The sequence below is a fragment of the Microplitis demolitor genome, chromosome 1 (genome assembly GCF_026212275.2).
Source record: "Microplitis demolitor isolate Queensland-Clemson2020A chromosome 1, iyMicDemo2.1a, whole genome shotgun sequence".
Classification (NCBI taxonomy): Eukaryota; Metazoa; Arthropoda; class Insecta; order Hymenoptera; family Braconidae; genus Microplitis; species Microplitis demolitor.
Window position 1 is genome coordinate 8,689,005 of NC_068545.1, and position 13,893 is coordinate 8,702,897.

The 13,893-nt window shown below is 31.4% G+C and overlaps 1 protein-coding gene across 1 annotated transcript; it reads right to left on the reverse strand.

Moving 5' to 3' along the window:
• Nucleotides 1-11,014: 11,014 nt before the first annotated feature.
• On the reverse strand, nt 11,015-13,603 carry LOC103571347 (uncharacterized). Its single transcript, XM_008549475.1, has 5 exons — nt 13,559-13,603; nt 13,372-13,462; nt 13,222-13,310; nt 11,218-11,326; nt 11,015-11,139 (listed from the first exon to the last, which is right to left on the reverse strand). Exons 1-5 carry the CDS (start codon nt 13,601-13,603, stop codon nt 11,015-11,017), a joined length of 459 nt encoding a protein of 152 aa, XP_008547697.1.
• Between the last annotated feature and the right edge of the window lie 290 nt (nt 13,604-13,893).

Below are 13,893 nucleotides of genomic sequence, written 5' to 3' on the forward strand. Positions count from 1 at the left end.
TGATGCCGTCATCGTTATTGCTGTTGTTGCTGTTGTCTGCGATTAGGAAAGTTTTGAGTCACAATATTTGCATTGACGAAAGGTTTTCGTCGAACTTCTCTAACAATTTCCCGATCATCGCGGACGTTAGTGACTCGATGGCGACCTTGTCCGGGGCGATGGTTGTATTTGTTCGTCTGTTGGTATCTGGCATAAGCTCGAGATACGACGGATTGACTTACACCCATCTGGGCGGCAACTGCACGTTGACGGTAACCTTCGTCGATAAGAGTCACTAACCGACCAACATCCACCTCCGATAAATGTCGTCTAGCCATGATTAAAAATCACCAATGTTAGAAACTTTTAATTTCGACGAAAAAAAATGGAAAAAATTTCTTTGGTGCAAAGAGATTCATTTTGAGAAAAAAACGGTTTAATTAGGTGATTTGCTAAGGATTTACGAAAAATATAGAAAAACAATCTCTGAAAAGCGTGTGAAAAAGGTCAAAATTCAGCCAGGGGTATTAACTTTTTTTTTATTTAATGAACGAGAAATCAGTAAAATCACGTAATGCAGCGGCGGAAACGTGTTAAAGATGATTAGGCATTGGTTTCTTAAATTTCTTAAAGTTGTTAAACAAAAAAATATTCAAAAAAATTTTTTGTTTTTTATTCGTTCACTAGCTGAATTTTTTTTTATTATTTTACAATAAAAGTTCTTATATAGAATCGAATTATCTATTAAAATGGTCTTTAGAGTCATTTTAATAGAGCTCATAGAAAGAAAGTTACAGAGCTGAGTTTTAGAGTTGAGAAAAATTTAATTATTTAGAAAAAATTTTTTAGTCTAATATTATTTGGAAGGGATATAAATTTAAAGAACATAAATACAAAAATAACTTAATTATCAATTTCAGATACAACAGAGTTTTGTCGATTTAAAGAAAAAATTAAAAAAAATTTCCTTTTCCCACCCTAAAAATTCTCCTTTTTCCCAGTAAGTTTCAACCTCCATAAATTTTTTGTTATGAACTTTAAGCGTATAGCACAAGAGACCGTTTTGTAGAAAATTTAATTTTCTACAAGATTGCTGAATTCAAAAATCGAAAAAAAATTTTTTTGACATAGTTATTTACAAAGTAGAAAAAGCAATTTTTTTCCAATGTATTTTAAATGGGAAAGAGTTCCCCTCTTCCCGTGTGACAGCTTAATTTTTAAGATATAAAACTGAAACTTGAGGAGAATTTTTTTTTTATTAATGTAACTTTTAGGATGTATTTAATTAAATAAAAAATAAATGTTTTTATTTTTTACACAGTCTATTGGTTACTCTTATTTTCCTTTCTTTCTTACTCTTCTGACTTGACCATTTGTACTCACACACTCTTTCAGTAGGATTTCAGAGCAGACCCAAAAATGAGCTAGGTAAATATATGGGCGTTAAACAGTTTACACAAGAATATACCTTCATATACACATACACGAATACATTTTCATACATATGATTGTAAATTGTTGGATGTGTCTTGAAGTAGGCAGTTTTAATTATAATTAAATATATTTTTGAAAAATAATTTTCCAATCAAAGTACGGTTAAATCATGATCCATATGTAGTGATCGTTGTAAGTTAATACTACACTATTCATTTGGTTTACAGAAATTACTAAACAGATTCTAATTTTTGTATACTGTAGGCTATTCAATGCATATTTTTAGTTGATTTTCATATTTTTACAGAGTAAAAATCGTTACATCGTATGATGAAATGCATGACTATTGGAAACCTTAGAATTCTGATATGCCAACTGGTGGCTAAAGCTGTAACTACTCAAAGTAAGCTAAATCATGAATGTTTACATGTGTCTATACGTCTATCAGCTAATATAAATAATAAATACTCAATTTTATATAAGATTATTGTGTTTCAATGAATTCAAAAATTAATTTCGTTTAATTAAAAAAAAATTTCCAATTTATGAACATGGAATTTCCTCAAACGACAAGTAAAAATATTACATATTGTTTGTATGGTGGCAAAAGTCATGCTTCTAAAAATGACAGTGTTCGTTGTTTCATGGTCCTCATAAACTTACAAACGTGGTTACTTTGGAAAATAAAATAGATTAAGAAAAGAAATTCGAACGTTTTGATGCTTGCTGATATAAATAACAAAATTTTCCTACCAAGTGCTTGCATGAACCAACAAACCTACTTAACAAGAAGAACTCATTTGAACAGTTGATGATTAAAGACAAAAAGTAATAATTTTTGAACATTCACCGTCCGCATTAACCTTACCAAAGTTCAACAAGTTTCCGTGATTTATTATATTTTCATCGCCGGTAAAATTTTTACTTTGAGATGTTCCAATAACAAATTGACAGATATCGTCAATTGAAACACGCATTATTTATTGTAATAATCTCATCCGTGAAAAATAGAACTTATATAGCCATTTATGGCCGTACATAGTTCAATATGAAGCATATATGGCCATACGTGAGCATATCAACTTTTTTAATAGTCATGCATGGTCACATATGAATCATATAAGGCCATACATAGAAATGTATAACTATATATAACCGTGTATATCTGTAAAATGAGCGAATAAACTAATTGGATCTGGTTTAGGCGAAGTGAATTAAACAATTAAAAATTACACAGATTTTATCAATAAATAAATTATAGATTTATTTACACTTATTTACACTTAAAATTATGAGAATTATATACAATAGCGAATGCGACTAGATAAATTTATACGCGATAGCGAATGCAACTCAGTTATTTTATTCACGTATAAAAATTGACACGTGGTCAGTAGCGGTTACTTCAATGATAATTAATTAACAATTATCGTCACAAGAACAATTTATTTATTCTCAATAAATAGCAGCCTTGATGTACTGTCTAAGTATTGAGGATAATTTAGCGTAGCGATTTGATTTAGTTTCACACAAGTTAATAAGCGAAGCGGTTCAAGCACGAGGTTGCAAGTAGCAAAGACACGTTGTAGAATGAATATTGGTAGCGTTGTTGAGTCGTCGAGAAGCTTGGTGTCGACGTGGCAGCCTTGCTGCATATAACGAATTTTCCTATTGGCTTAAAAGCGCGCCAAAAGGTAGCAGTTGATAGCGAGCTCTCTCATAGGCTGACCAATATAAAACGAATTTTGTGATTGGTCAGCTTGTAGCGGGTTCTCAGGACGTCTTGACACGATCCTGAGTTAGAAATTGTATGTGCCGGGCCCAAATAGCGAGTGACCCGGCACTATTCTGACCTTCAGTCAGTAGCGAGCTCGGCTTCTCCCGAACCGAGCGGAAATGCACGAAGCTTGATTTAAATTAATCAAGCTCGTGACTGAACAATATCCGTGATTAATTAAAAATATATGGCCGTTCATAGGGTTCTATGCGTTTTGATCCTCAGACAATTGATCCCCTTGACAATTGTTTCCTGACTTATTATCCTAAACGGTTTAATTAGATGCATTGTGGGTGACGTGGCATGTGGATAGTGAAAAAGTCAACCGTGTACACATAGATGGCTTTTATTTACTCACGTGTAGCCGGTAAGTTACGATCTTATAATAGATTAAATAAAAATTAAAATATTTAATAATTAATTCCATTTAATACCGTAAGAAGGACGGTGGCGTATAGGTCTAACCTATTTATAATTTTTATGGCTACTTCAGTATAAGGTATGAAGCAGGATGTGTTGAAGGTGCCTCATTAACGATTTCACTAACACATCCGGGATGAAACCTAATACTGTTCGGTGTCTATTAAACTTTAAGTTTGGTAAAGATTATAAGTTTGGTGATTCTACGCGGCAAACTACACATTTTTAAATGCGATATCTATTAATTATCAACCAGTTATTAATTAGATACTTAGGTGTAAACGAGTTTGTTTAACTTTAAAAAATGGCGGTTTAAGTGTCATCGTATCTGCATATGCATACACCATCAGTCTTGTTTGGAATTTCATCTTCAAACAAGATATCAGGGTCTTGAAAATGTTTTGTCGGGATATTTTATCTTGGGGATCAAAACGCCTAGAACCGTTCTTAGTCCACGTATGGGCATGTATGGCCATACATAGTTGTAACGTTGAGTACTATCTCGGACAATAGTGGATACAGTCTAGATAGCATACAGTACTGTCTGAAGTTTTGCGTTTACAGAAAGTACTCAACATTATCCCAGAGAGTTGCCATTACTATATTGTTTTTTCCGTGTATGATATAAATTTTTTGAAATGGGAATCTGTTAAACTACATTGGACATATTTTTAACTTTATGCTCGTCCTTGAAAATCAAACATATGGCCATGCATAATTTTTATAACTTCAAAAATAATTCATGAAAATTTCTCTCAGCATGATTTAACTAAAATCGGTCATTTACTATAGTTGAGTATCTGAGAGATGTGTACATTCTTTAATTAATAAAATAATTTCTATTGGGTTAATCTTGTCAAATTAAGTTCCGTACTAGTTACTCATGGATATTTCACAAATTCATTAATGATATCTTGCAAAAATATTCATGTAAATATCAATTTAATGACCGGTCAGACACTGGTACAATCAAAACACCATTGTTCCATAAATCAATAACTTCGGTTATCTATTGGAACTCGCGATTTTTCACAGCACCAATAGTTGACCACCTGATTGCATATGTTTTTAACCTATACGGGATAAAAGTATCATATGGGTATGTTCACGTAATGAATAAAGTTTAACACGAATATTTTTCATTTAAAATAATATGTAGTTATCAAATGTAATAACAATAATAAAATAATATTTGTACTATGTATTATTTGTGTTTTATATAAGGTGACTGCTAAGTTAAGTGTATGCTTGGAGTAAATAGGTATTATTTTTACGACATTGCAAATTGCAGACATGAATATAAAATAGTTAATGGTTTATTTTTAACAACAAGTACTGTTATTTTTAATAAAAATTGGATGCATGTGCATCCACAAAATTATAAAAATTATAAATACGGATAAGATGAATATTTTCATCACAATATTTAATTTATTTAAAATCCAAAAATCTTCTCAATGTATGACTACATTTCAACGTCAATATTTTTATTGGTTAATGAAGGAATATTATTAATAATAACTTTTCAAGGAGCTCGAAAATAGTGAGAAATTTTAGGGCATGCCAGCAGGGTCAACCGACAGACCAATTTTTTTTAAATTTAGTTAAAATTTCTATACATAATCATATCAATTCATATATTGCCGTATCAACCTATAAATAAATATATATATATATATATATATATATATATATAGTCATACATAGTAGACATTCAGAGCAGCTTATTTGAGTATTTTATTTTTTGCCACCAGATGACTAATATCTAAGTCAGGCCCATTCTAAGGTTCCTAAAACGTTTAGTAATAATTTGATATTTTCTTTATAAAAACTGCTGTTCTATTAACAAAGAGTACAAATGAAGTAGTAACAAGACTAATCATACAGCAATTTTTTAGATAAACATGTACAGTATTAATTACTATTTTGTGATTTTTACTCTACATGTAGTAATAGATGATAAAAGTAATGCGCTCATTGATTTGCATTGGTATTTCTTAATAAAATATATTAAATGTAAAAATATTTGTGAGACTCGTTTTCTCTGTGCACATATATAGAGGACAATTATAATCATACAATCCATTGCCATGAAGATCAAAATATACAGGGTGATTCAAAATTACCTTTACAGCGGGAAAATTCGAATAGAGGAGACAATTCTAAGCATAAAGTTTCTTAGCGATTTTTCGAAATTCTCAATAGTTTTTAAGTTATTTAAAATCTAAGTTGACCAATCAAAGACATGCTTTAGGATTTAAAAAAAATTTAAAAGAAGAATAAATAAGTTTGTCAACGCCGCAACAGTAAACTTCAAGTTATACATTATTTATTTCATTTAAAAAGTTCGAATTCTCACAGAAGAAAAACAGAACACACAATTACAACCTAGAATATATTCGTATATTTTTTTTATCTTTTCTCTTTTTATAGAAAAAATTGTTAATGGAAAATAATGCTTTTATTATAAATAAAGCTTTTGGAGATTCGAAAAAAAAAAAAAATTACGTATTTTGAATTATATGATAAGCAACCGAGATTAAAAAAAGGAATTTAAAAACTAATTGAATTATCTTACCAGAATAAAAGCAATTTCAAATAGTCAAAGATATAGATATACACATTATTTTAAAATTTTTTATTTCGCTTGCTCTGTCTCGCTCAAGACTTTGCTAAGCGCTCATTGTTTGTCATACTAAACATTAGGGTGTGTCATTTCGAAGCAACATTTTTTTTTTCTTTTAGTGCATGTGGAAAAATAGTTCAACATAAAAAAAAATTTCCGCCCAAGATAAAAAATTTTATATCGTTTACAGATCTAGCTCCTTGAATAATTCGATTTTCCCATTTAAATAACACGGGAAAAATTTATTTTTTAGCTTTAAGTATTATTGACTCTTTAAAAAATCATTAGATCGAATAGAATAATATATATTTTGTAGGAAATTGAACGCTCTACAAAAAAGGTCTCTTATCATTTTTCGATAAACACATCGGTTCAAACGTTATTGGAACTCGAAGTCAAGTTGGAGATCTTTTTACTTTTCCGGTTAAACTATCAGACTTATCACAAAATGTTATAGGATCTTTTTTTTTTTTGATAATTTTCTACAGATTATTGTTCGTAAAATTTTTTAAAATTTCGCATTTTTTTCTATTTATTTTTATTTTAATTTCTAGCTCTTAAAAAAGTGGTTCTGATCGATTTCAAGAGCTCGGCATAAAAATGGAAATAACTAGAAAACAATGTGGAATTTGAAAAAACTTTACTAATAATAATTTGCAGAGAATAAAATGGTCAACAAAAAATATTTTTCAACATTTTGCGATAAGTCTTATAGTTTTGCCGGAAAAGTAAAAAGATATTAGCCTCGTAGAGTTCATGATCATTAACGTTTAAACTATCTAAGGGAGGTAAATGATGTGAAAAAAACTCAGTGAAAATTATGCTGTGCTCTGGGCGTGAACTGCCGTCCTTCTGATTGCTGGGTCCAAACGGTAGCTACTGGACAAACCTACTAATGTTGAACTGATACATTTATATGATCTACTTATTAAACGCCCAAGGCTAGGTTACCCAGTCTTTGCCCAAGCCCGGGTAATCATTGTAACGGTCAGGACTGAGTACTCAGTCTTGAGCTAAGCATGGGCCAATATAGGTATGCTAAAGCTAGGTTCCCCAGTGCTGTGCCAAGAAGGGGCCCGTCGTCCAACTCTGGCAGCTCCTGCATGAGTACTTAGAGAAGAAACACTTATTATTAAATAAAATTCTAGTCAAGTTAAAACGAAAAAATAGTTATTTATTGAAAATTCATAAATCAATGAATTAAATTTTCGATGTAGCCGCCATTTTGCTCGACACAAGTTTGGAGACGTCGCAAGAGGCTTCGATGACAGTTATGAATCATCTCGAGAGTAACCGTAAGGAGAGCTTCTTGAAACCGTCGCTGAAGTTCCATCTCACTATTAATAACATGGCGATAAATCTAGGACTTTAAGTATCCCCATAAAAAAAAGTTCAGTGGATTTAAATCAGGGGATCGTGGTGGCCAGTCCAAAACTCCTCCTCGACCAATATACCGATAAGGGAAATGGGCCCAAAGCAAGGCTTGTGCTGCTCCAGATGTATGAGCAGGTGCGCCATCTTGCTGGAACCACATCTCATTTAATTTCTGCTGAGTAATCCCAGATCGCAGACAAAGTGGACGTAAGCAACGGTCTTAAAAGTCCGTGTACATATTCTGATCCAGGTTACCATGAAATTGAAAAGGTCCAACCTGTTTATTTAAATTAAAAAGCAAAAAATTAGAAACGAAAGATTATTTTAAATGAACGCCTATCAAAATAATACATCAACTTAAAACGGACGTACCAAACATGGAGTTCCAATGTACAGCCCTGCCCACATGTTCATTGAAAATCGACGTTGATGACCTTGTTCAATTACCTGATGAGGATTCTCTCGAGCGTACCAATGGAAATTTTTTGAGTTCCAGCAACCTCCACTCTGGAAAGTACACTCATCAGTCCACAGAATTTTGTGCAAAATTTGTGGATCCTCAGCGTGCATGGCAAGAAGCTGTCGGCAAAATTCTAAGCGAACAGGGTAATCCTCTGGTAAAAGTGCATTCACCTTAGTGTAATGGTATGCATGGAGTTGTTCAGATTTTATCGTACGCTGAACTGTACCGAACGATAAGCCGCTGTGTGCCATTACACCTCGAATACCGATCTCAGGATTCGCTTCGACGAGATCGATGATTCGATCCTCATTTCGAGGATTTCGTACTCTTCTTGGCGCACCAGCTAGACAGTGGTTAGGTAAGGCGCTGCCTGTTTCGCAGAGGCGCGCAAAAGCCCCGAGAATTACATGAGCGCTTGGATGGCGAGCATTCGGATAGCGCGCACGGTACTGACGGACAGCTTCATTGGCGTTACAATTAGCCCGGCCGTAAAGCAGAATCATGTTGGCATATTCTTGCGGCGTGTAATCTGCCATGATTTTCACGAATAAAAAAAAGTCACTAAAGTACAGAGATATACAACTGACTAAACGACAACGACGGGACAAATACGAACGGACGACTTGTATTAAACAAAGAAATTAATTAAACTTATATAAACTTTGTTGAAGACGATGCTTATCACGAACAATATGTCAATGAAAATGGATTTGACAGATCTGAAAACAGCTACTGACATGAAAAATTGAAAAAAAAAAAAAAAAAAAAAAAACAAAACAACAAAAGTTCTGGTGCTCTGCTATCATATGAATGTCCAGTATAGTTACAAGTAATTTGAGCCTGTCGATAGCAATAAAAATAGAGTAAAGAATGTCGATGTACATTAAAGAAAAAATCAGTGAGACTATAAACCAAATTTTAAACAAAAAGTCCAAGAAAATATATATACAGAATAATTGTTATCCGTCAATAAAACCTCTATTACAGTTAGAAATCTCAATTCAGGACAGTGAAATACACGAGATACTTGTTCGCCGGGAATTTTCCTATGAAAAATATTGTTCCTTGAGGTCCTTTTTTTTTTTTTTTTTACAGAGATACAGCGTGTAGAAGAAGTTGTAAGAGAACAAGTACAGAATTTTTTGTCTACCATAAAAACCTCTATTACTACTGGTAATCTCAACTAAGGGTACAAAAATACTTGAGATACTTGTTCGTCGGTGAATTTCCTGCGGAAAAAGTTGGTCCTTGAGGTTCTTATTTCTATTTTTACGGAAATTCAGCGCTTAGAAGAAAATCTCAGGAAACAAGTACCCGCAGAGAATTTTATAGTATTTTTTACAAAAAAAATTTATAGAAAAATTACTATATCATAGCCACATGAAGACAATATAGAATTATTGAAGAAATTACCGATAACTTAGAAATTTTTAAAATGCATCGAACAAAATGTACAACGTGCATTGTAATTTTGACGAAGCAATATATTAAATTTAATAGAAAAAATTTTAATTTCTTAATTTAAATCTTAATTTAAATTTCTTTGCTGAACAAAATTGATCAGTGATGTTTTTAACCTAGGTCTGGCCCAGAACAAGTTCTGCTCGTATTTTGTAAATTTTACGAACAATAATCTGTAGAAAATTATCAAAAAAAAAAGATCCTATTACATTTTGTGATAAGTCTGATAGTTTCACCGGAAAAGTAAAAAGATCTCCAACTTGACTTCGAGTTCCAATAACGTTTGAACCGATGTGTTTATCGAAAAATGATAAGAGACCTTTTTTGTAGAGCGTTCAATTTCCTACAAAATATATATTATTCTATTCGATCTAATGATTTTTTAAAGAGTCAATAATACTTAAAGCTAAAAAATAAATTTTTCCCGTGTTATTTAAATGGGAAAATCGAATTATTCAAGGAGCTAGATCTGTAAACGATATAAAATTTTTTATCTTGGGCGGAAATTTTTTTTTATGTTGAACTATTTTTCCACATGCACTAAAAGAAAAAAAAAATGTTGCTTCGAAATGACACACCCTAATGTTTAGTATGACAAACAATGAGCGCTTAGCAAAGTCTTGAGCGAGACAGAGCAAGCGAAATAGAAAATTTTAAAATAATGTGTATATCTATATCTTTGACTATTTGAAATTGCTTTTATTCTGGTAAGATAATTCAATTAGTTTTTAAATTCCTTTTTTTAATCTCGGTTGCTTATCATATAATTCAAAATACGTAATTTTTTTTTTTTTTCGAATCTCCAAAAGCTTTATTTATAATAAAAGCATTATTTTCCATTAACAATTTTTTCTATAAAAAGAGAAAAGATAAAAAAAATATACGAATATATTCTAGGTTGTAATTGTGTGTTCTGTTTCTCTTCTGTGAGAATTCGAACTTTTTAAATGAAATAAATAATGTATAACTTGAAGTTTACTGTTGCGGCGTTGACAAACTTATTTATTCTTCTTTTAAATTTTTTTTAAATCCTAAAGCATGTCTTTGATTGGTCAACTTAGATTTTAAATAACTTAAAAACTATTGAGAATTTCGAAAAATCGCTAAGAAACTTTATGCTTAGAATTGTCTCCTCTATTCGAATTTTCCCGCTGTAAAGGTAATTCTGAATCACCCTGCATAGTGTTTCAAAATAACTAGCTGTTATGAATTTATTATAATATTTGAATTGTAGATGGGATTTAACGACAGTGGATCAGAAGAAAATCTTAAGCAGGAATATAATTGAGGTAAATATAAGGATATTATCAACAATTATTGAATTAAATTAAAAGATGTATATTTTTGTTCAAAGATCAACCTTTATACCCTTATCACAATATTATTATTATAGGAAATAAAATATTCATTTTAAGAATATCAATTATAAAGTAGATAAGCCGTGAAGAAAAGTAATCATGAATTAAAAACTTTTTTATGTTCATAAATGTTGGTTTTGATTTTCATCGATTTCCTCTGCAGTTCGATTGAAATGCTTCCTTGTCTGATGAAAAATACACCTACTGTAATTACGTGCTATCTCACACTTATTCCCACTTTTTTCAGCTGTAAAATAAAATAAAAATTATACTGTTCAATATTTAGTATGATTCATAGAGAAAAAAGTGTACTGGTTTTTTTTACCTTTATCAACACATGCTCGCGCAGCTTTTATGCTAAATTCTTTGATTCTGTTTAAATTTGAAGTAATGAGTTTTTCGTATTCATCGATTAAGATTTTCTCGTTTTTGAGCTATAATGAATTAGATTCAGACATCATGAAATAAAAAAAATAACTACAGTGATAGTCCGTAAATCCAAAGCACTATTCATATAATATATCATGTTTGAACCTGTAATTGGCGCGAGACACAACCGTGTCTTCTGGTTGTACATTGCATAGCGAGTAGGCTAGATGAGTCTTTACACGGGAAGCACAATATTTTTAGCACGAGTCGTAGGTGTACACGCACGAGCGTCAGCAAGTGCTTAGTATATTATCGAGACGAGTGTTGAAAGAATTGTGTTTGACGGAGAAAGATTTAGCCCACTCGCTATACACTATACTTTATTTAACAAATGTAAGACTTTTGCGAATTATTATATCAGTATAGTAAATCCAACATAAAATTGGATAGTAATCAAGTAACACGTACTTCAGCGAGTGCTCTTGTATATGAACCTTGTGCAATGCCCATAGTTACTAGTGTCTCCTTCTACATATGCGCCTTGCGAAAGATAGTGTAGCAAGATACTGACTTAAAAAATGTGCATAGTTTGCACAGAGTATTCTCCCATGTAAAAATTCGTTCCAGAAGGATTTCAAAAAAGGCCAACATGTGAAATTTCTAAACTTGAGACATATTAAAACTGTGAGTGGAGCTATTTTTGAACTTTTGTAATTTTGACAGTAAAAAAAAAGTTAATGTAGGATTTAATGAGCAAAATTTGGGTAAAAAAAAAAAACAGTTTCTAATATATATTTCTCGAAACATAATTTTACTATACTTTATCCTCGTTTCGAATAAGTTCAAAAAACTTTAATTTCGAATTTTTTATAAACATTTTTTGATACTTATGGGGCTATTGATTTCTAATGAGAATTTTTTTCGGAACGACGGTACGATGTAGTAAAAATATATTTTGAGAGATGTCATTTAAAAACGTTCTTTTTGGACTTAAAATTCGCTCATATAAAATTCCAGATAAATTTTTTTTTTTAATATCAAAATTACAAAAGTTCAAAAAAAGTTCCTACTCGAAGTTCAAATCTGTCCCAAGTCTAGAAGTTCCAGGTGTCAAACTTTTTTGGAATCTTTTTGGAACAAATTTTTTTCGTATGGGGTAGACAAGAATATTGAAGATATTGCTAATATAGAGAAGTTAAAAGTTTTTGACGAGTTTCTTGTCCGAGAAACTTGCCGCAGATACTTGCGTATGACTCACTCAAGATCTGCTCAAGATGCGCGAGACTTTATACTATTTCCTCACCAGTTTCAACTTGAGCAGATCTTGAACAAGCCATGCGCAAAGTAGATTCAACATGCCTCTGGCGCTGATTTTCCCCCATAATAATAACTTCACCAAAATTATTGTGTAAGGTTCGAGTAAGACTTGCAATACGAATCTGACCCAAATATCTGGAGCAAGACCGACTGGTGACAACAGCAACTATCAAACTTGATAGCAGGCTTGTGCAAGCCTTAAAAAAAACTGCTGTATGTGTATATGATACCAGTTTTTAACTTCTCTCAACACTTATTTTTTATTATTTTAGTTAATAAAAAATAATCAACGTATTTATACATACACACTATCATGAAAGTTGTTAGATTGATTGTACTACTCATCCTAAATATATTTAGTGTCAAGATTATTTGCTCCTGTGACAATGGTAAAGTTTGTTTTTGAGGACAGTCGATAATGATTTTGGAGAAATGTAAATATGGATTTAACTGCGTATAAGTGTAACCTCGATAAACAAAAGCTATTAAATAATACAAGAAGCTATTTGCTTTTTGACAAATTAGAGACCATCGATCGGTAAACTCCATTTTAAGTTTGCGTTGCAGATAGGATGAGGCGCGATAATCAGGCATACGTCAAATAAAATAAATCATAAACAGCCACAGTAGTTTTTTTACTTACATATCCCCGACGTTCCATCAAACATGCTTCGAAACACCGAATTTCGGGGTTGTCAAGGCGTCTTCGTGTTTTCATTATACTGAGTGTTTCTAAACGAATTATGAGAAAAAAAAATTAGAAAATTGAAATAAATTATCTATATTTTCTTACCATTTGATAGCAGGTGCAAACAGGGTGCTCTATCTTCTAGGCGAGCTTTTTGAAATGCGTTCATTATCTCCTGTAATGACTCAGTTATTGTCTGTAATTTTAAATTCATTGTAATTGATATCAATTTAAAGAAAAAAAAAAATTTATTGGCAAAAAAAATATTTTAATATGTAAATGAAATACTTACAGTACAATATACAGTGAGAATTACTATCACCACAAAGTTTTTCATACTTGAAATTTATAGTACGATAACAATACTTTAGAAAAATCACTTAATAAACTCGGCGGTATGCTTCATCTAAGTGGATTCGGACGGAAACATTGTATTTATATATACAAAAACAAACCATGGAAGGTATCAATTACTACCTTGTGAAAGATTTTGAACACGACAGGAAATATTTTTAAGATAGTTGCTATTGATATTACTATTACATAATTATTTTAATCTATTTATTTACTCGTTTTTCTGTATCTAAAAAAATACAAACCCGTTGTATAACTTTAATCATTGTTAAT